Source organism: Acinonyx jubatus, chromosome E4 (assembly GCF_027475565.1).
Source record: "Acinonyx jubatus isolate Ajub_Pintada_27869175 chromosome E4, VMU_Ajub_asm_v1.0, whole genome shotgun sequence".
NCBI lineage: Eukaryota > Metazoa > Chordata > Mammalia > Carnivora > Felidae > Acinonyx > Acinonyx jubatus.
Genome location: NC_069395.1, coordinates 29,399,993 through 29,423,728, shown reverse-complemented (window position 1 = coordinate 29,423,728; position 23,736 = coordinate 29,399,993). Strand labels below are relative to the sequence as shown.

General features: G+C 39.5%; 1 protein-coding gene across 3 annotated transcripts; it reads right to left on the bottom strand.

Moving 5' to 3' along the window:
• Positions 1–508: 508 nt before the first annotated feature.
• Positions 509–23,511, bottom strand: DDX59 (DEAD-box helicase 59). 3 transcript variants are annotated; one of them, XM_027074637.2, is made up of 8 exons: positions 23,372–23,511; positions 21,311–22,128; positions 19,973–20,140; positions 15,608–15,697; positions 8,922–9,098; positions 8,075–8,227; positions 7,457–7,585; positions 509–1,855 (listed from the first exon to the last, which is right to left on the bottom strand). In XM_027074637.2, the coding sequence occupies exons 2-8, from the start codon at positions 22,115–22,117 to the stop codon at positions 1,592–1,594; spliced, it is 1,788 nt and encodes a 595-aa protein (XP_026930438.1). In that variant the 5' UTR covers positions 22,118–22,128; positions 23,372–23,511; the 3' UTR covers positions 509–1,591. The 3 variants fall into 3 exon arrangements, with proteins under 3 accessions (XP_026930438.1, XP_014926990.2, XP_026930437.1); XM_015071504.3 differs by lacking the exon at positions 23,372–23,511 and adding an exon at positions 22,961–23,106 and having other exon boundaries at positions 511–1,855; positions 8,922–9,173; XM_027074636.2 differs by having other exon boundaries at positions 513–1,855; positions 8,922–9,173.
• Positions 23,512–23,736: the final 225 nt, after the last annotated feature.

Below are 23,736 nucleotides of genomic sequence, written 5' to 3'. Positions count from 1 at the left end.
AGCTCTCATCTCTCTATACTGCTTTTATTTATACACAAGTTTGAGACTACTGAAAAAGTGCCCTTTCTCTATTGTTATCAACACTTTTAAGGCCCTTTTATATGTTGAGCATGGTGGTGATGCTTGAATTTCAGCTTCCCAATGCACCGGCTACAGCACCGTGGGACTTTAATGGTTGCCTCATCCTTGAAATCAGACATACTTACCACTCAACAGTTAGCAAACGTAGAATCAGGATAGAGAAAGCCAGAGTCTTGAGGGTCACATTCTTTGGGGAACCTCTGACCTCATACTTTCCTTTGGGTGGGGACATTAAGAAACTACCTACTGAGGGACTCTAGTTAGTTCCATAAATCTCTGCCACGCCCCTTTGGGGAGGATGTTTAGGATATAAAGCTTAAGTGTCAATATTTATGTAACATACTGTCTAAATCCTTCAAGTAAACTGAAACTAACAGTTTTTAAAGAAATGAAAGTACTGATGTATCAAAGCAAAACACCTATCCTTCGTTCCATTATTTAATATTATCAATTGAATTAGCAAACTGACATTGACATAAAACTGTAATTGCAATTCAGCATTAACATAACTTGACATTATTTTGATAAGCAGCCCATAATAAGTATAACACTGTGGAATGTTATATGTTAAGCCAAATTGTGAAAAGAGCCTAAATGTCCATCAACTGATGAATGGATAAAGATGTGGTTTATATATGTAATGGAATACTACCTGGCAATGAGAAAGAATGAAATCCGGCCATTTGCAGCAACGTGGATGGAACTGGAGGGTATTATGCTAAGTGAAATAAGTCAGTCAGAGAAAGACAGGTATCATGTTTTCACTCATATGTGGATCTTGAAGACCATGGGGGAAGGGAAGGGGAAAAATAGTTACAAACAGAGAGGGAGGGAGGCAAACCATAAGAGACTCTTAAATACAGAGAACAAACTGAGGGTGGATGGGGTGCAGGGGAAAGGGGAAAGTGGGTGATGGGCATTGAGGAGGGCACTTGTTGGGATGAGCACTGGGTGTTGTATGTAAGCCAATTTGACAGTAAGTTATATTAAAAAAAAAATGTTTACCAAGCTGAAGGGAAAACAACTGAAAATAAAACATATTTCACACTGATCTTTTAAAGAAGCACCAATCATTTCTTCCAGTTTCATCATTTACTTTCTTCCTAACATTCATTTATTCAACAATGACCCAAGTGCCAATGTGCCTGCAGCGCACTGGGGACACTAAACAAAACTATCACCATTCTGAGTCTGACTGCTCGCTGTGCAGGTGTCCAGCTCTGACAGCAGCTCCAAGAGTACTGGGGGAAAAAAAAGGCTTTGTCTAGACAGAAAAAATTTTATTTTATTTAGCAATTCATTTTCCGATTTATTCTTAATTTATGAGAGCTAAAGGGAAATAAATATAATACTGTGGTATAAATCTGATATTCAATTTAAAAAATTTTAAATTATGTTAAATTTTTTTTGCGTCATGTACATGTCCCATTGATTCGAACCATACAGTAATAAGATACAGAAATTTCATGGACAACATACACAATAAAAAATTGTTCAGTGGTATAACAAGTCATTTTTGAGAATTACTTTTATCATGTTTTCTAATAATGTCCATAAGATTAGCACCTGTAACCAGATCATTCTGTGTCTGTTTATCTTTCTGTTGTTCCTTTCTTTTCTGGTCGTGAAGGTAAGGGGAGTTTAGTAACTGTGGGGGAAGAATGGATCCTGTGGGTTTTACTCTTTTTGCAATATCCCAGAAGAGTCTTTTTGAATTGTTATTGATGAAAGTAATCGCTGTTCCATTTTGGCCTAATCTCCCCACTCTTCCAACCTGAAATGAAATGCAAAGGACATTTTCAAAATGTTCATATAAAACCTTAATGTCTCTTGCAAGAAAATTAAGATTAGTATTTAAAGAGGCTTCACTAAGATTAACGTTCATCATTCCCATAGCACTTTTTGTATTGTACATCTCAATGTATTTTGTGAAATCAATTTAGGTAGACTGCCACCAGCATCTTTTTAATGAAATAGCTCAAACAGAAAATACGAAAGTGATCACATATAATACCAGTAAGGATTGTTTGTGAACCCTGTGTTTCAGTTCCGGTATCTTGTGAGGGGGTGGCCAATGACATGAAGATGTTTCTTACTGTGGATAGGGGTAAGGTAAAAACTTTCTGAAAGCTACTGCTTTTAGAGCAAGAAGACTCTTTAGAGTACTTCAGTGCCTTGAAATGTGAGATTTAAGTGAACTCATTTTTGCATAAAGTTCTCATTTTGATAAAATTAAATGAACACAAAATTGTGATGGAAATACATGATAAGGAACAAAATTTACTTGTCTCCAAATATACTGAGAAACTCTTCAGAAGAAGGGGGTAAATACACAGTCATGGTCAATTTCTGCTCCTTAACTGAAATGTAGAACAAAGTCTATATTCAGAGTATTTAAATGATTAGATCGTTGCTGCCAATATATAGGACATTTTTAACGTTGTAAAAACAAACAAAACATGGCCATCTATGGAATGAGACTGGGCACAAGAGAAGAAATGTTGCTTTATTTATGTTACTGAATTTTTCCAATAAAACTAAAAACTAATATAAAATATAGCTGCATTCACGTACTGGAAGAGAAGATTTGAGAATCATGTATCTGATAAGGATCTTCTAGAATATATAAATACCTTTTACAACTCAATAATAAAAGGACAACCCAATTAAAAAATAGGCAAAGAATTTAAAGATATTTCTCCAAAGAAGATACACAAAGGGCCAGTAAGTACATGAAATGATATTCATTAGTCATTAGGGAAATGCAAATCAAAAGCACAAGGAGATATCACTTTATACCCATTAGCATGGTTATACTTAAAAACATAAATAACATAGGTGTTGATAAAGATGTGGAGAAACTGGAACCCTCATATATTGCTGGTGAGAATGTAAAATCATGAGGCCACATTGGAAAAGAGTCTAGCAGTTCCTCAACATGTTACACACAAATTTACTATATGACCCAGCAATTCCATTCCTAGGTGTGTCCCCAACAGAAATGAAAATGAACATATGTTGGCAAGGATGTACAGAAAGAGTAATACTAGTACACTGTTGGTTGGAATGCAAATTGGTGTAGCCTCTGTGGGAAGCAGCATGGAGTTTCCTCAAAACATTGAAAATAGAATTACCATATGATCTAGTAATTCCACTACTGGGTATTTACCCAAAGAGAAGGAAAATACTAATTCAAAAAGATAATATGCACTCCAATGCTTATTGCAGCACTATTTAAATTTTTTTTAACATCTATTTATTTTTGAAAGAAAGAGACAGAGCATGAGTGGGGGAGGGGCAGAGAGAGAGAGGGAGACACAGAATCTGATGCAGGCTCCAGGTTCTGAGCTGTCAGCACAGAGCCCAATGCGGGGCTCAAACCCACAAACCTTGAGATCATGACCTGAGTTGAAGTCAGACGCTTAACTGACTGAGCCCCCCAGGCGCCCCTGCAGCATTATTTACAATAGCCAAATTATGGAAGTAGTCCAGATGTTCATCCATACATGAATGGGTAAAGAAGATGTGGTGTGTGTGTGTGTGTGTGTGTGTGTGTGTGTGTGTGTGTGTGTGTGTGTGATGGAATATTATTCAGTCATAAAAAAGACTGAAATCTTGTCATTTGCAACAACATGGACCTAGAGAGTATAATGCTAAATGAAATAAGTCAGAGAAAGACAAATACCATGTGAGTTCACTCATATGTGTAATTTAAGAAACAAAACAAATGAACAAAGAAAAAATGAGATAAACCAAAAAACAAACTTTTAACCATAGAGAACAAACTGATGGTTACCAGAGCGGGGAAGGGAAAGGGTAAAATAAATGAAGGGAATTAAGAGTACACTTATCATGATGAGCACTGACTAAATTACAGAATTGCTGAATTACTATATTGTATACCTGAAACTAATATAACACTGTATGTTAACTAGACTGGTATTAAAATAAAAGAAATGAAAACCTACATCCACATAAAAACTTGTACATGGGGCGCCTGGGTGGTAAACCAGTCGGTTAAGTGTCCGACTTCAGCTCAGGTCATGATCTCATGGCTTGTGAGTTCAAGCCCCACATCAGGCTCTGTGCTGACAGCTCAGAGCCTGGAGCCTGCTTCAGATTCTGTCTCCATCTCTCCCTCTCTACCCCTCCCGTGCTCGTGCACTGTCTCTCTCTCAAATATAAATAAACATTAAAAAATTAAAAAAAAAAACTTGTACATGGATACACACAGCATTATTCATAGCAAACAGAAAGTAGAAACATGCTAAATGTCTAGCAACTAATGAACAAAGAAAGGCAGTATATCTTTGGAATATAATGTAGCAATAAAAAATGTACAGATACATGCTACAACTTGAGTGAAACTTGAAAACACTGTGATAAGTGAAAAAAGGCAGAAAAGAGTACATACCTATGATTCCATTTATAGGAAATGTCTAGAAGAGATACATCTATAAAGACAGGCATAGAGTAGTGGTTGCTTAAGGGGTGTGTGTGTGTGTGTGTGTGTGTGTGTGTGTCTTTGTGTGTGTGTGTGTGTGTGTGTGAGAGAGAGAGAGAGAGAGAGAGAGAGAGAGAGAGAGATAAGGAATGGGGAATGACTGCTGAAGGGACAGGTATGGGGTTTCTTTTTAGGATAAAAATATTCTAAAATTGACTGTAGTAATGGCTGCACAACAATATGAATATGCTAAAAACCAGTAAATTGACTTTCAAGTGGTGAGTTGTATAGCATGGGAGTTCTATCAATTGAGACATATTTATTCTGAGATATTTTATACTGTAACATAAGCTGTTCAAGAACATAACTGCAATACTCTCTAGACTCTAAAAGCTGACTCAACAAATTCCAAATTATTTGCCCAGAAGTCCCTGCCCCCTAAGTTAAAAGCAAACACTTGGGAATACTTACTATAATTTAAAATACACATATCCTTAAACAACAATAATAAAAATAGAATAAAATAAAATAAAATACACATTCCTTTGACCTAGCAAGTCTCCTCCAAGTCTATTTTATAAATATACTGCATGAGAGAAACAACTGTATAGATGGATGTTCACTGCAGCATTATTTAACAACAGAATATTGGAAATATTTGATTATCCATCAAATTGTAAAGGATTTATTGAATTATGGTAATCCATACAATACACTATCATGTAGCGATGAAAATAGATCAAGCCCAATTGAAAGCAAGTAAAGACATTTGAAGAGTTTAGAACAGTGCCTGGCCATATAGTAAACACTCCATACATATCAATATTTTTTAAATGGTACCTATTATGTGTGCTAATAAGGAAAGATGCCTAAGATATATTTAATAAAGAAAGCAAGGCATAGAACAGTTGGAGTAATGTGGTCCCATTTACGTAATAAGCGTAACATGGTACGCATATACACGTGTACTTGTGCATAAACATGCATTTTATAATTTCTGCACCATTAACTGTTGTAACCACTCAAAAATAGGAGGGTTACCTTACAGAGACTTATTTTTCACTTTATATCTTTTGTTATTTGTATTATTTCTTATTGTGTATATGTACCGTTCAATTACTGAAGCAAACAAACAAAACACACCCAGATATAAGAAATAGAAAAGCAGAAGGATATGGGGCCATTCTGAGTAGAGGTTAGAAACTCTACATACTCAACACCCCCTGAGGCCATTGCTCAGGGTACACTGTGAATGTGAACGATAACTCATGAATAACTGAGAGCAATAGGGTTGACTTTGGGATAGCAAGAAAAAGTTACATAATTGTAATCAGCATGCTCTATTTAAGAAGCAGAGAAGCTTCTTAAGTATTTTAGTATTTTTAGAAAATTATTAAAAATTCAAAAAAAATAAATTTCATTTATTTGAACAATCAACTCCTGTGTAATACTCAATTCCCTGATGCACAGGTAAATGAGGTGGGACCAAAGGGAGAGAAAGAGAGGCACTGCTATATTACTAAGTCTAAGTAAAAATAAAAGCAACAATGCATTAAAGGCACTAAAAGCGTTTCAGTGGGTGATCCAAGTAAATGTGGCATTCAGAGGGAATTCTAAGAACATTACAGAAAGGCTTTACTTGAAAAGTCTGTAAGTGATGCCGGAGAAGGAAGACAGGTAGCAGTCAGTGAGATAACACGACGCTAAGAGAAAGCTCTATTTCTGCTAGAAAGAAGAGCCTGCTGTTATCTTTGGCAGCAAAATAAACAAAACTTTAATAGGCGAAAGACTAGAACAAATAAGGATATGAAGAAGAGATGAAGACAAGATTCCTAAAAAAACAAATACTTTAACGGATCAATTTTATTTCGGCCAGATAGACCAATTTAAAACAAAGCCTTTTCTTCCCCCTGATTATAAACGCTATTTAATATGCTCGCTAAGTAAGAAATAGAAAGGAAATTAAAAACAAAAACAAAAACAAAAACCACTACTTAAAATTTTATTAAACTGATATTTTAGGTTATTTCCAATTGTTTAGAAAAAAATTTTTTTAATGTTTATTTTTGAGAGAGAGACAGAGTGTGAGCGGCATAGGGCCAGAGAGAGAGGGAGACACAGAAGCTGAAGCAGACTCCAGGCTCAGACCTGCCAGCACAGGGCCCAAGGCAGGGCTCAAACTCAAGAATCATGAGATCATGACCTGAGCGAGCCGAAGTCGGACGCTTAACTGACTGAGCCACCCAGGCGCCCCTCCAATTATTTTATTTATTTATTTATTTATTTTTAACGTTTATTTATTTTTGGGACAGAGAGAGACAGAGCATGAACGGGGGGAGGGGCAGAGAGAGGGAGACACAGAATCGGAAACAGGCTCCAGGCTCTGAGCCATCAGCCCAGAGCCTGACGCGGGGCTCGAACTCACGGACCGCGAGATCGTGACCTGAGCTGAAGTCGGACGCTTAACCGACTGCGCCACCCAGGCGCCCCTCCAATTATTTTTTTAATCCATTTTAGGCACACATAGAGTTTTTAAAAACAAAATTTAGCTTATATACATGTATGTTTTAAAAGCAAAACTATATAAAGTTTATAAAATCTTTTTAGGTCTATGATAAAACTTATTTTTTCTTTTTTAGAATACTGTCTCACTTTTTTTCATTTATTTTATTTTAGAGGGAGAGAGCAAGCAAGCAGGGGAATGGGGCAGAAGGGGGGGGAGAGAGAGAGAAAGAGAGAGAGAGAGAGAATCTTAAGTCCTGACCCAGGGCTTGATCCCACAACCCTGGGATCATGACCTGAGCCAAAATCAAGAGTCAGATGCTCAACCAAGCCACTCAGGCACCCCAAAACTTTTTATTTTTTAGTTACCACTCTACTGACAATGCCTTGCCCAAGAGAACTCAGGGAGGAAACATAAAATCTCTTTACCTGATGCACGTATTCATCCATACTTGAAGGCATATCAAAATTGACAACCAGCCTGACACTGATCAAGTCCAGGCCTCGTCCCAGGACTCCGGTGCTCACCACAACTTCATAGTCTCCTTCAAGTAATCCCTTCCCCGAAAAGCAACAAACTTCATTATTCAATATTTATCTCATGTGGTTTTATCTAATTCAGATACCTTTTCTTCTTTTAATACTTTCTTCAACATTGTTGTTGCAGTATCTTTTCAGTAAGTAAAGGTCTTAGAATACCTGAGAAATCTGTGTGGTTTAATTCTTCCCAACCACCCCCGCCCAACCCCATCAAATGTTTTCTCTTAATGTACTCAAGCAAACCCTTTCCAAGGGTGAACTACTGCTCTGTCCCCGTCTAAACTGACCTGATTTCAGAAATGGTAGATTCTGAATTAGTAATCTATTTAGCAGATAACCCTGTAGGGAACAGGCTTATTGCTCCCAAAACACAGAAGCCTGAGCAAGAGGAACAATTAGCTGACAGTCACTGCTTGCCTGAAGTTCTTGCAGTCATTAAAAAAAGGTCGTTTTAAAAACCAGCTGGTAATAGGGGGTCCCTTGAAAACAGAATGCTGAGTGCCAAACCTTCAAAATGTTTTTCCTTTCTGTTTGTGACTTCTCCGAATGTATAGACACACTTTTTAGACCAGTGATTTTCTGCACTGCCTCGCTCAGCAGATCTGCTCCCAGCTTGCAGTCCACAAATACTAACACTGGAGGCTTGAAGAGTTTCCTATCCTGAAAAACGAAAAACATATGTTTAAAATTATTCATACAACATAATTTACAATAGGAAGTTTTTCTGAAAGCATTAGTATAAGCTAGTTATCAACAGGCTTATAGAGGAAAAATGAGTGTTAAAATGAATGTTTTTTAAATATGCACAAACAGAAGCACAACAGTATACTGCTTGTTCATATTTCTCCAATACTTCATTAATATTGCAAAAATAATTTTAAAATTTTGAGTTCAATTTAAAATTTTAAATACTGTTCATAAGTAAATACAAACATATTTAACTTAATACCTTATTTTTAAGTAACTGTGCTACACATATCACCCACTTAACAAATTTCTGCTTAAACAAGTTACTGCTAAAAGATTCTATTTCCCAAGGACAGAATGATCAAGAAAGAACTTGTCTTTAACCCGATACATAAAACTACTAAAAATTTTTCAAACAAAAAATATTACTTAAGAATAGTCTTGATATTTAAACATCTTTCTATAATAGGGGGAAAAAAGGGGCAATTCTGCATCCATACAGTAAGCTTATGTAAATAAATATCTGATCCCACAGAATTGAGGTAAAGCAATTTAGTTATTAAGTATCTATACTAAATTCCCCAAAGGCTGCATCTAAAAATCACAATCTTAAGGACCGTGAAAAATGCAAACACAATCTACAAAACAGGGTTGCGCAACTACTCACATTTAAGATTTCAAACAATTTTTTCTTTTTGGCTGGTTCTTCTACCCACAAAATAATCTGGCGCACACTGGAACAAGGCAGGTTCTTTTCCCCAGTGATAATTCTCACAGGATTATGCAGAAGCTGGCTTCCTAGTTGTTCTATGCTAGCTGGAATTGTAGCTGAAACCAAAATGGTCTGACAATCATTAGGAACGTTTTCCAAAATGTCAAGCACTTGCTGTTGAAAGCCCATCTTTAACATGGTATCAGCCTAAAATAAAATCATTTTAAAGTTAGTCCTACTGGACATTAAAACCCTGGGCCACCCAAGGGAAAAACTGAAATGATTATGAACATGAAAAATTAAAAACTTTTACACAGAAGAATATACCACAATGTCAAAAGATAAAGGATAAATTGGGAAAATACATATTTATATAAAATTATATATTGGGTAATTACAGGTTTTCAATGATATACAAAGGTTTTTATGGCATTAACAGTGGCAAAAAAAATGTATATATCCTAAATATCCACCAATAGGGGATTTAGTAAATAAATTATGGTAGATCCACATAATACAACCCTCTGCTATCATTAATTATGACTGGAAAGCCTTTTATTAAGTGATAATGAATCACTGCTAGCAGGAAAAAAGCAAAGTACAGAACACTATGTATAACATGATACCAGTTGTGTATACACTCAAGAAACTCAATTGTTGACTCTGGGGAGAAGGCTTGCAGGCTGTAGAAGGGGGTGCAATTTAATTCTTCATTTTATAGCTTCTTGCAAAGTTGGTTTTTTTTTAACCATGGATGCATATTTATAATAAAATATTAAATAAGTAAAAACGTTTACTGTTGGGGGCTTCCACTTCGGTATATACTCCTGTGTTGCTGGTCTTTAAAAACAATTTATGTATTACTAAGCAAACAGAAGGAAAAAATTTAAGTTAAAGCTGCTTCAAAATAATAAAGATTAAGGCTATCTTGATTTTTAAATACAATCTAGCTATCTATAATTTTGAAAAATAAGTTATTTAACTATTTTAGAGTATTTAGACTAAGGCATTGTATTTTTAAGCGTCCACTAACATACTATTAAAGTATGAACACACATTTTAATATTCACTCTGTGACATTTAAAAATCTAAAATAATCATGATGGTCTGGGTTTGAACCTGACTCTACCTATGACCTTAAATTAACCAAGGTAACGAATGGCTGTAAGCCTCAGTTTTTCCTTTTACAAATGGGAATGATAATAGCAGCTACCCCATAAGGCTGTTATGAGCATTAATGAGGATATATTATGAGTATAAAATATATAAAACACTTGGGACCACGTTCACAGCATGGTAAGTCTCAATGTTTCAATTTACTATGAGACACAGAGCACGCGCACACCCATGCTATGTCTTGCAAATATCCCCTGCTTTTCTTCAATAATCCCACTAAGGCCCCCTCATCTCAGGAGATGGCCTTGCTTCTCCTGGTTCAGAAAATAGAGAGGCCATCAGAAATAAATTCGCTCAGTTTCTCTTCTCATCCAAGCTTCCCTGCATCTAATCTGTTTACACTAACACACCCCCAAATCCAGCTACTTCTTTCCAGCTCACATTTGTGAGACTCCTCCTCATCCTATCACCCCCACACCAAAAGCCATCTACCTCAAGCATCCAGAATCTTCTAGAACATCAATCAGATCTGTTACTCCTCTGCTTAAACCCTCCAGTAATTTCCCATCACATGTAGAATAAAATCCAATTGTTAAGCACAGTCTTCCAGTTTTCACCCTCATCCACTTCTCTGACTTCATCGCCTACCATTCCCCCATCTCACGTCCCACGACCCTGCCACACCAGCCTTCTTTCTATCCCCAACTACCCCATGATCACTCCCACATCAGCTCCTGAACACTAGCTGAAGACTGATGGAAGCAGTCTTTCCTCCAGATGGATTTTTGTGTGGCTGGCTCCTTTTTGTTCAGATTTCAGCATCAAAGTCACTCAGAGAGCCCTCCTCCCATACCAAATTGAGAAAACCCCTGTTGTCTCTGTCACACTACCTGTGCACATACATCCGTCAGAGCTTATCTCACTTTCCATCGTATCCTCAAAACCAAGGACTGTGTCTAGCATGTAAAAAGCCCCAAAAATGCATCTGATAAACAAACAAGCATTCATCAAGTCTAAGCACCGAAAAAGCACTGTCAGGCAGTTCACTAGTCAGTGTGTCCCAAATCTCCCTAAAGAATCACCCAGAATGAGTTTTTAAATATTCCTGGACTCCAACTCAGACCTACTGAGTCAGCATATCCAAATAAGAGGTCTGGTCTTTTATTACATTCGCTGAGTATACTGGGTAATTTTTACCATTAGGGAAACCTGGGCAAACACTGTGCTTGATTACTGGGATAAATCAAGGAACATAAAAGAAATTATAAAGTCTACATATAGGTCAACAGAGCAGAGAGGAAAGAAGGCCTGAAGTCTATCTAGGGGACTGACAGAAGGTTTCAGAGCCATGGACACATAAAGGAAGAGCAGGTGGATGGGGTGGGAGAGAATTCTAGGCCAAAGAATAGGTAGGAAGACAGAGCAGATTTTCTAATTCCAAAAGAATTATCTTAGTTTCCATGCCTTTTCCTTTATCTTCATCGTCCTCTTAGAACAGAGACCTCTCTTGGGGCGCCTGGGTGGCTCAGTCGGTTAAGCGTCCGACTTCAGCCAGGTCACAATCTCGCGGTCCGTGAGTTCAAGCCCCGCGTCGGGCTCTGGGCTGACGGCTCAGAGCCTGGAGCGTGCTTCCGATTCTGTGTCTCCCTCTCTCTCTGCCCCTCCCCCATTCATGATCTGTTTCTCTCTGTCTCAAAAATAAATAAACGTTAAAAAAAAAAAAATTAAAACTCAAAAAAAAAAATTTGTTAAAAAGAACAGAGACCTCTCTTTTCAGGGATATTACTTGTTCTCACTTCCTTCCTGGTCTCTCAAACTACACCATGTTTACAGACTCATCTTCAAACTCCACAAGCAGACACTTGGCCCCAGTCCTTGTCCCTCTCCAACCTTCCTCCCTTAGAGAAACCAGTGTGTCTCATGGATGCTAATGCACATTTCTCATATCCACACAGCATTTCATCCATCATTCACAAGAAATTCGACATTTCTAAAACCAAACTCAAATATTATTGCCAAGCTCCAACTCTTACCCACTTGCCCTTTACTTAAAATTAGAGGCACAACCAGCATTTATAGAGTCACGTCAACCACCTTATTCTCCATCCTCTCTCATATTCAGTCATCAGAAGATTCATGAATGATTTACAGTGGTTCTCAGATGTCCTCATGACTCCCACTGCCTCCGCCCTGTCCCTGACCCTACTCACCTCTTGTCTGGGTGGCTAGCCACTCTGTCCCACAGATTCTTTCTTCTTTAATTTCTCTTGCACGGAGCAGCAGAATAACCTTGCTCAACCACCACTTTCCACTTGTGACACCCCAACTCAATAATTTTGAAAGCCTCATTGTTTCCCACATCAAATCCAAGATCTTCCTCCTCCCTTTCAAGGCCCTCTATAATTTGACCCCACCCTAACTACCCAACTTTACTTCCTATTATTTCTCAGGAAGAATGCTTCAAGCTGGTTGGTCTCTCAGTGCATGTACTTGGCCTTTCTGCCTCTGCCTATGTTAGCTTCTTCACCTGGAATACTGGATACATTCTCTAGTTTTCTAAATCCTTTTCCATCTGTGGACGATCAGGTCAAATCCCATTACCTCGGAGAGGCCATTTTTTACAGTGCCAATTCACACAATCTCTTATTTCTTTCTCTTGACCTTAATTGCACTGAAAAATTAGCATATCATACATAGTCCTGTTTTTTTACTAACAACTTATATCAGGCGTCAGCAAACTAAGGCTCTTGGGACAAACTCAGACCTCTGTGTGTTTCTGTAAACAGTTTTATGCGAACACAGTCATACCCATTTATTTACCTACTGTCTATGGTTGTACTGAACAGTTTCAACAGAGACCAAGTGGCCCCTGAAGCCTTAAATATTTACTATCTGGTCCTTTACAGCACGAGTTTGCCATTCCCTGGCCTACATTACACACTTTAGTACTTTGTATTTCAGTATATATGCTAATGCTCTTGCTTAATTTCAAGTGTTTATGTCTTTTTCTCCAATAAGGTTTCAGTACTTTGTAGGCCTGAATAGTATTTAAAATTTCTTTGTGATTCCATCCAAACTCATCTAGAGCTGCTCAATCTACATACAGGTCAGAGAGGAAAGAAGACCTAAAGTCTATCTGGGGGACTGATGGAAGGTTTCAGAGCCAAGGACTCTGAATAGCACTTCTATGCTGACTTCAGTTTCAGTACATGAGCAATTATGTTGTTTACCAGCTCATTTCCTTAAATGCTGAGGAGCTGGGACAGAGGCTGCACATAACAAGCACTCAGTATAGGTTTGCTGAATGAATACTCCTTTTGTATTCTGAGCATAGCACTGAGGTGTCCTGTGAAACCCTATTAATTGGCAAAGATGGAAATGTCGTGAAGAGAAGCAAACAGGAATGGAAATTAACTTTAAAATCAATGTGACGATCCGTTTCTCAGGCTCATAAGATGGCAAGAACTTAAGAACATGGGCTTATCAACAATGGGAAACCCATTCATACTTGCAGGGTAGCAGTAAGTCTGATGATAATCCAATGCAATAAATCAGTTGAACCAAAAGGCACACCAGGAAAAGGCTGACCTAGCAGCACCTTTTAAAGGACTGAGTAACAGTTCACAATAGCCAAGGTATGGAAACAACCTAAGTGTCCATCGGCAGATGAATGGATAAAGAAAATCTGGTGTATGTATACACAATGGACTATTATTCAGACTTAAACTTCTTACATTTTTAGTAACATGGATGGACCTGTAGGGCATTAAAGTAAGCTAGACAGAAAAAGACAAATACTGTATGATAGTACTTATATGTGCAATTTAAAAAAGTTCAACATGGGGCGCCTGGGTGGCTCAGTCGGTTAAGCGGCCGACTTCGGCCCAGGTCATGATCTTGCGATCCGTGAGTTCGAGCCCCCCATCGGGCTCTGTGCTGACAGCTCAGAGCCTGGAGCCTGTTTCAGATTCTGTGTCTCCCTCTCTCTGACCCTCCCCCGTTCATGCTTTGTCTCTCTCTGTCTCAAAAATAAATAAACATTTAAATAAATAAATAAATAAATAAGTAAGTAAGTAAGTAAGTTCAACATAAGAAAATAAAAGTCAAATTCATAGAAAGTAGTAGAAAAATGATTGCCAGGGGCTAGAGAGTGGGTGAAACAGGAAGAGGTTTAGGATAAAAGGGTAAGAACTTTTGGTTATAAAACAGGTAAGGTCTGACATGCACAATGTGGTTACCATAGTTGGTTAACACTATACTGTATAACTGAAATTTGCTAAGGGAGTAGAACTTAAATATTCTCACTGGAAAAAAAAAAAGGTAAATATATAAGGGAAAAAACAGAAAAAAAATAATAAAGGACTGAATAACATTATTTTACATTTTTACAGGACTTTTCAGTCTATGAGACATTTTCACAATGTCTGGAAGATTAAATGACTTGCCCAGCATCCCATAGTAGGTAGAGTAAAGGCTCAAATCCCAGTCTTGCAGTCTCATCCAGGTGTTCTTTCCACACCCCCTGGCACCCTACTGCTACTTACTGGGCCCCACAGAAGGCAGGCCAGGTTGCCATCAATGGTCAGCACGTGGACCCCACATCTGTGACCCCTGCTGGGCCTCTGCTCTGTTACTGCTGTTGGGACGTGTGTGAAGGCAGAAGTGCAATGCCCTGCAGGCAGAACCGGCACATGTCCAGCCTGGGCTGACACATGGTTTTGTGTCCTCATGCTTGTTCACATGGTGGAATATCAGCAGATACTAACATATTTATTTTATCTTGTAAGCAAACCAAAAATATAAAAATGCTTATCTGCTCTATGTACCACTGAAAATCACAACCACAAATGCCTATGACCACGTAGAGAAAAAATACAAAAGGTCATCCAATTAAGCATTCTCAGCTACTTCCAAAATCCCTGTTAATAGTTATTTGCCACTGATCCATTTATTTTTGTAGACAAATGATAGCCAGTGTCAAGTGTTTAAAAAACTTATCACTGAGAATACAGTAGCTGTTGGATTTGTGTTTTCTGTCAATTAGGAAAAGACAGCTAATTTTATTTATTAATGTGGTTTAATTTCAGTGCACTATACCTTAGGGTAGTTGCAATGCTACACAGGAACTAGATTAAGAATGACCACTGCAATTAGGGGCTCCTGGGTGGCTCAGTCAGTTAAGCGTCTGACTTCGGCTCAGGTCACGATCTCGCGGTTTGTTGAGCTAGAGCCCCATGTGGGGCTCTGTGCTGACAGCTGAGAGCCTGGAGCCTGCTTTGGATTCTGTGTCTCCCTCTCTCTCTGCCCTTCCCTCACTTGAGTGTGCATACGCTCTCTCTCTCTCTCTCAAAAAAAATGTTTTAATTAAAAAAAAAAGAATGACCACTGCAATTTAAAAAAATCTCTAATTTTTTTTTCCTTTGGGGAGAAAATGCCTGAACACACAGTGAGATTATATAACTGTAATGTATTTTTCATAAACTGTATAAAATTATGTAACTAATGTTCTAAGTAACACTACTTACTTCATCTACTACTACAATTTTTATACCACGGAGTTCTACAGAGCTCTGTTTTATTATATCCAGAAGTCGCCCAGGAGTTGCAATGATAACCTGAATAAATGAGAAAAAGATAATAAATTAGATAATATTCCTTCCTTCCTTTATTCATTCTTTCTATGTATACTTACTGGGTAGCTAATATGTGCCAGTCACTGAGGTTAGGTACTCAGAATCAATGATGATTAAGTCAGATGTAGTCTCTGCTCTCATGAAACTTGTAACACAAAGGAAGGATCAGATAAATACTCATGAGGTCAGTATGGTATGCAATAAACGGAGGCATCTGTCCAGTCCTCACTAACATATAAGCTAAACCCTAACACAGAAGTAGTGAGAGCTAGCAAGGAGAGGACCAGGTGGAAGGAAAACATCCAGGAACCTTCTGTGGCTGGAAGGCCACAGAGGCTTCCGCGAGGTAAAAAAGGGGAAGAAAGACTTGGATGAAGCTTGAAAGTAGGCAGAGACCAGACCAGGAAGGGCTCTGCAAGCAGGCTGACCGCTATTTGGCTCTGTAAACAAGTGCAAATCCCTAAACCCCTTTGGGCCTGCTATTTCATTTTAAATTAAAAGGTTGGGCACAATGATTTCTAAAGTTGCTCAAGGCTCTTAACAGTTTTATAATAGTTGAAAGAGTAGTTAAAAGTAGGCGCTGTTTAGTCAAACTTCAGTAGGAGTCTTAGCTATAGCACTTAATAAATGGCATGAGCCTCTGTTCTCACATTCATAAAATGGAAATGATAATTATTATAAAGATTGAATGAGACGGTGCCTGGCAAAAAGTAGAGTTACAAATGATCTAATAAATTCAATTGTATTCCACTTTTCAAGGACACAGCAACACAACAGCAAGCTCACAGAGAATGATAAATTTCAGGGTTGTAAGGATCTGTATCCATAGAGCTATAGAGCTCTGCTTGGTTTCTTCAGAAATACATTTAAATGTAAGCATTTAAATCCATTTCAATTATTTTGAACTGAGTTCATCCCTTCTATTCCTCTTCCACTTTCCCGCATTCTGCCGGTTTGGAAGTTAGAAACTTTTTTTTTCCCATTCTTCTAGCGCTTCCCTTGAATTTTAACAAATATTTGTAATTTAATAAAATCTAAAATTAATTGACATATGTACCTTTTTCTTGAACAATCAAGGGCAACTGATTTACACCAATCACAACCTTTCTGCACTTATATGCTACATTTGGCCAATATTTTCCTTTTTTTTTTTTAAACCCACAAATTGTTCATGACTACTTTTTATTTGGTCAATATTTGTTTACACTTATCCATATGCTTAGTATTGTCTTTGCTCACCATTCTTTCTTTGATCCTAAACCTTCCTTTCCAGAATCAGATTCTTTGTATGTGGAATATCTTAGTTTAATGATCCTTTAGATACTCTATTGGTAATAAACTCTCTCAGCTTTGTTCATCTGAAAAGGTGGCTATTTTGCCCTGGCTTTTGAAAGATCACTTTGTTGGACAGATTTTTTTCTTGAAATGTTTATTTATTTTTAGGAGAAACAGAGAGAAGGAGAGAGAACGAGCAGGGGAGGGGCAGAGAGAGAGGGAGACCAAGGATCAGAAGCAGGCTCTGCGCTGACAGCAGAGAGCCTGATGCAGGGCTGAAACCCCTGAACAGTGAGATCATGACCTGAACCAAAGTCAGATGCTTAACCAACTGAGCCACCCAGGTGCCCCTTGACAGACACATTTTCTCAGAGGGCATCTGTGAAAGACATGGCCCAGCATAGGGAGTGGGAGAGATAGGAGGGTGAGAAGGGGCCTTCATAGAAAGGTGGCCCTGCACAGGGTGTTGGTGGTCTCAGGGGGTGAAGAGGGCACAGGGTGGAGCCTAGTAAGAAGGCATCACTCTGTGGCAGTGGACAGAGATGAGGACGGGCAAGGGGTTACATAGAGGAGGATTGGTCAAGTAAACAAATATATAAAAGATAATGGGTAGCAAGTTTCTCACTGCCAGGGTTACAAACACGGAGACAGAAAACCCCAAAACAAATTTTGTTGTGTTTAATTAGAGTTGGAAGTATCGACATGAACTCATGGTCTCCGATAAATACAGATGCAGAATACCCAATTATGGAGTAATTCCCTCCCTCTATTCACTAAGAGGTCCTAGAAGCAATGATAACTCAATAGCAAAAGCCAACAGCAATGAGCCCAACCTAGAGCCCAGGTCTTGGTTTCTAAATACTATCCTGTAGCAAAAGGAATCAGGGCAACTTGGAGAAAAGCATGATTCCAGGGCTGAGGCAAGGAAAGAACAATGGAAGCATGAACATCTTCTTCAGACAGAAAGAAATAAAGTGCTCAAAGAATGATGGGGATATAATAAAAGGACACAGAAGCCAACTTGATGGTGATTCCACTGCTCAAATTGGGGACTACTAGAGAATCAAAACAAATAATGGTAATAACAGATTATAATCCTTTATTTTTTAATTCATTTTTTTTATTTTAGAGAGAGAGAAAGAGAGCAGAGGAGAGGGGTAGAGGGAGAGACAGAAGCTTTTTTTTTTTTTAATGTTCATCTATTTTTGAGAAAGAGAGAGAGAGAGAGCAAGCACACATGCACAGTGGGGGAGGGGCAGAGAGAGAGGAAGACAGAGGATCCGAAGTGAGGTGGGCTCTGTGCTGACAGCAGTGAGCCCGATGTGGGGCTCAAACTCAAAAACTGTGAGATCATGACCTGAGCCGAAATCAAGAGTTGGATGCTCAACCGACTAAGCCACCCAGGTGCCCCCAGATTATAATCCTTTAAATGAAATAGGAAATCATGAGTCTATACTGATATAAGTATATATATATATATGTATATATTATATGTATATACTTATATATTATGTAAGTATATATATGTATGTATTATATGTATACATATATATAAAGAATAAGCTTGAAATGTGGTAAAGCACAAGAAATTTACAGTATGAAAATACCCCTCAAAATACAAAGGGAAAAATAAAACTTTACAGTTACTTTACAGGTAATATCACCAGTAAAAGGACAAACTGACATTATGTATCATCTACAAGGATGTAATGAAAAAAACAAAGCATCTCTTCTATGATATTCCTTTCAAACATGCGTAACTTGAATCTAATCAATTGAGGGGCCTTCTTCAAACTAAGCAGTTTATAATCCTTTAAAAAAAGCAAAGACTGAAGAACTCTTCCAAACTGAAGGAGATGAAAGAGACATGACAACTAAATGCAAAATATGATTCTGAACTGGATTCTTGTGCTATTACGAAAAAAAAAGGTGATGGGACAATTAGTAAAACATGAATGGGGTCTGAAGAGTAGGTGGCAGCAACATTAATTCCTGATGCATTCCAGTGTATCCATGTTAATTTCCTGATTCTATAACTGTATTGTGATTACATGGGATAACCTCCTTCTCTGTAGGAATCACACTCTAGGGGCACCTGGCTAGCTCAATCAGTAAAGCATCCTACTCTTGATCTCAGGGTTGTGAAAGCCCCATGTTGGGCACAGAGCCTACTTAAAAAACGAAAAAGGAAATCACACTTTATAGTAGCTATGGATCCTTAGATAAATCCCATCTTTCTGAGATTCAACTTCTCAACGATAGAAGATGGGATATGCCAACCCACCTTCAAGAGCAAATGTGAAAACTGAATAGGATAATGCAGGTGAAAACATCCAACAGGATTTGGCATATGACAGACACTCAATAAATTGTGTCCCTTTCTGATAGAAACAAACTTAAGGGGCACCTGGGCAGCTCAGTCGGTTAAACGTCTTGATTTTAGCTCAGGTCAAGATCTCCTGGTTCACGGGTTCAAGCCCCACATCTGACTCTAAACTCATAGTGTGGAGCCTGCTTGGGATTCTCTCCCCACACCCCCCCCCCACCCCTCCCCTGCTCCCTCTCTCTCTTTCAAAAATAAATAAATAAACATTACAAACAGTAAAAGATTTATTAAAAAAAAAACAAAAAAAATTAAGGCTTGCTTGGCAAGAATTTAAAGGCTAACCTAAGGGCACCTGGGTGGCTCAGACAGTTAAGTGTCCAACTCTTGGTTTCAGCTCAAGTCATGATCTCACAGTTCATGAGGTCCAGCCCTGCACTGGGCTCTTCACTGGCAGCACAGAGCCTGCTTGGGATTCTCTCTCTCCCTCTCTCTCTTGCCAGCCACCCCCTCAAAATAAATAAAGTTAAAAAAAAGGTTTAACCTAAAATCACATTCCTTAAGGGCAAAAAAATAAATAAATAAATAAACAGAACAACAACTAGCTCCCATATTGCTCACAATGCTTTTCAAAGGCATTTTACCAAATTGGTGCTCACCTTAACATGTTGTCGCAAACGATAAAGCTGTGGAGGTAAGGGTAAGCCCCCTACCAGAAGCACAGTTTTCATGCGTGGCAGACCACTCATCAATTCTTTAGCTTGGCTCTCTATCTGAATGGCTAATTCTCTTGTTGGCGTAAGAATGAGTGCAGATGGAGTTTTGCTCTGCAAAGATGGGAAAAACAAGTCTAAAAGCACTGGCAATTAATTCCTGCAGATGTGGACTAAATCTTCAAAGTGATTCTAGGAACGTTCCCATCAGCCCAACTGGATATGAACTCTCCTGCCTTCTGTTCACCGCAGATGTTCTCTCCAAAAACCGTTGTAAATTGAACCCATTTCTATCGCTTCTCGGCCTTTTGGCTAAGATCAAGTGTAAATTGAACCCATTTCTTATAAAACACAGACATACAATGAAAAATCAAAACTGGGGCCAGGGAGGAGCACCCACAATAACCAAGGTGGGAAAACTGAAAGTTTGCTCCCAGTCAAATGGACTCTGCAATCTCCAGCCATGCTCCTCTGAAGAGAAAACCATGAAGATCTGGTTAAAGCTTGGCATCCCACCCTTGGCTCTCCTATGGATTCACTTACTGTTACAAATGTCCTATTTCCTGCACTATAGCTCTGTTTTGGACATCCAGTGAGTTTTACCTATATTTTAAACATGAGGTGCTTTCTTTTATTTTTTCCTCACATTATCTTCTACAATTCTTAGTTTTCCAAATTTTCCTCCTTTACCTCTCCTCTCTTTGCCTACATTTTCCACTGGTTTCCCTTCCTGCCCTACTCCAGACCCCACAAATTCAATAGTACTTGGTACACATTGTGGTTAAAGTAATTATGTGTGTGTGGGGGGTGCTTTATACACTAGAAACTCACAAGTAAAGTAAGGCAGCATTATTTTAAGATGAACCACGAATCACATTCAAGGGTAGCTTTTGAACTCTATGATAGCGTTCTAACTTTGGTATAAATCAGTTTTTTCAAAACACAAAATCCAAGGAGGCTAAATGGACACAAAAACTGCAGGTCACCCAGTCAGCAGCATTTCTTTCCCCAGAGCAAAAGTTTACTTCTTGAATAGAAAATCTGTTGAAGGTATTTTGTAAGGAAGGCAATTTTTAAGACCTTCAAGGAAAAGATCTTTGGTCCAATCTAATAAAAGGAAAATTCCCTAAAATTATGTTCTTCATACAAACTACCATCAGAAGCAAAACCACTAAGAGCACTAACGACTAAGATTATAGTTCAGTTTGCAGCTTTAATGTAATTAAGGCTGAAACTTGGTATATACCTGACTTGCTTCTGAGAGTAACACATGTGAACTCTTACCTCACATAAAGCTCGAGTGATAACAGGAAGAAGAAAAGCGGCTGTTTTTCCTGAGCCAGTGTCCGCACTGGCCAGAATGTCTCTTCCCAGGAGTCCTACAGGAATCATCTGCATTTGGATGGGGGTTGGAACTTCATAGCCCGATTTCTTCAAGTTGAGATTTAAGGCCTCAGGGAAACCACAATGCTCGAAGTCAATAATAGGTCTGGTGACATCTTGCCCTTGAACTACAATTCCTAGCTGCCGTTTAAGATTTTCAATCTGGTCTTCCTGAAGGTTCAAAATAAAGGGGTGCTCTTTATAGACATAAAAAGCATTAAGTGGAGCCTCGGGCTCAGAATCAGCCTTCTGAGGACTGCTGAGTTTTAATCTCTCTTCCTTTTCCTTTACTTGCAGAAGATGTTTGGCTTTACACTCCAAACTACACACATCTTCATCTGTCTTATCGCAGATATACTCTCCATAACGACCACAAACAACACAGACAGGTTCTCCAGGTTCTGCCCAGCGCTGTGTTTTGGAAAATGACTTTACAGGCTCTTCAGAAAGATCGCTATCCTTTGCGTCCTGCTCAGGTCCAACCAAACAAACCTCAGCCAACTGGCCAGCTGTGCTGGGGAAAGGGCATGGTTCTGTGCTGGGCCTGTCTGACGTCGTGGCTTCTTTTGTAACTAAAGCATCAGTTGAATCATCTCTGCCTTCATCCTGCTGAAGGTCTTCTGCATCTGATTTAATTTTCTTAGCTGCACAACTTTTGCTGTCATCATTAGCATTCCTCTTGATTTTTAGAGATCTTGGAACAAACATCCTCTGATATTCTGTTGAGGAAATTATATAATGAGATTTATTTAACCCTCAATGAAGAATAAAATTCACATATAAAGTATGGTTATCTTGCAGTCAGCCTAGTGTCCCTGGGCTTTGCCTGAAAGGAATAGAGGAAGGCATCACGACACTACTTAGAGCAAGCTTTTCTGCCATTCATCAATTTCCTCTGGTGAAAACAAACAGCCCTTTTCCTTACACATGGGAGTGGTGAAACTTTGCACACTGCTTAGCACAGCCTTGTGCATACTGCCTGCTTCTGTTTACTGGCTACTTGCACTTTGAAATACCAAATATTACAGAAATTCTGGAGTAAATCCTTTTATTACGTTTTCACAAAACAGGAGAAACACTTCACAGCTGGAATCTCGAAAATCAAAACCACAAGGCATAGAGAAAAAATGCTATTTTGATGTAATAAGTAACCCGTATGTATTGCTATGTTCCACAGTGCTTAGCGCTTCAAGACCTGTTAACCTGATCTTCACAAGCTTGGAAAGTAGGTTAGCACCACCGCCCCTCCCCCCGGACATATATAGATATTTATTATGCTGTATTATGTATTCTATTATAATTTTTCACATGAGGAAACTTGGCCAGCTAGAGATTAAGTGGCTTGTCCAAGCTCACACCATTCTCAAGTGTTAGAACCCAGGCATTCTGGCTCCAGAGTGCAAGCTTTCAACCACTGCTACGCCTATCTCCACCAAAAATGTTTTTGCAAAATGACTGTGGGCTGTGAAACAAGGCTTTTAACCTAATTTTGAGCCTATTAGATATACTAAAACACCTTTCTCAAAAAAAAATTCTTATAGGATAAGTTACCAGATTCAATTTTTCCAGAAAAATTCCAACAAAAATGCAACTGAAGGTCTAGAATTACTATCCCAAGTCTCCGCGAATGTCAAGGAGGTGGGGAGAGGGACGGCTCTGTGTCGGCAGGGAAGAGCTTGGAACTCAAGGTCCTCAAATGGCGAAACGGAACCGGCTCAAGCAGGGCGCGGGGAGCGGCGCGGCCTCCCAGTCGCCGGATCCCTCCCGGGGCGCGCTCCCAGACCCTGCCCTCGGGCGTTGCCCCTCACCCCCGCCCCGCAGCCCCGCACCCAAAGACGCACGCACGTCACGGCGCTGCTAGGAGACGGGGAGGGCGGGGCGCCGGATTCCGGCCGGAGGCCCGGGACCCCGCGACTGCAAGGGTGGGAGGGGGACTGTGTACGGGATGGGGGGGAATCCTACCGCCGCGGCCTAGCGCCCCGCGTCCCAGAGGCAAGGGAGCACGACGGGAAAGAGGCCCGAGCGGCCGGGGCCCGCAGCACGCTCACTCGCGCAGGCCTGCTGCGCGTCCGCTCCCGCTCGGGGCCGCCTTCCCCCTCCAGGCGCTGGGCCCAGTTTCCTGCCGACAAGCCTGGACCCGCTCGGCCACACCACGGTTAGGAAAGGCCGTGCGGAGCGCAGAATCCACTTCTCCGGGTTTTGGAAGGAGGCCGCGGCACGCCTTAGGGCGACGGGGAAGGCGGGGCTACCGCGGGAGGCGGAGCTTGGCTAGTAGCTGACGGGGGCGGGAGGAACGAGGGAGGGGCGGGGACTGGGAAGTTCCGCGC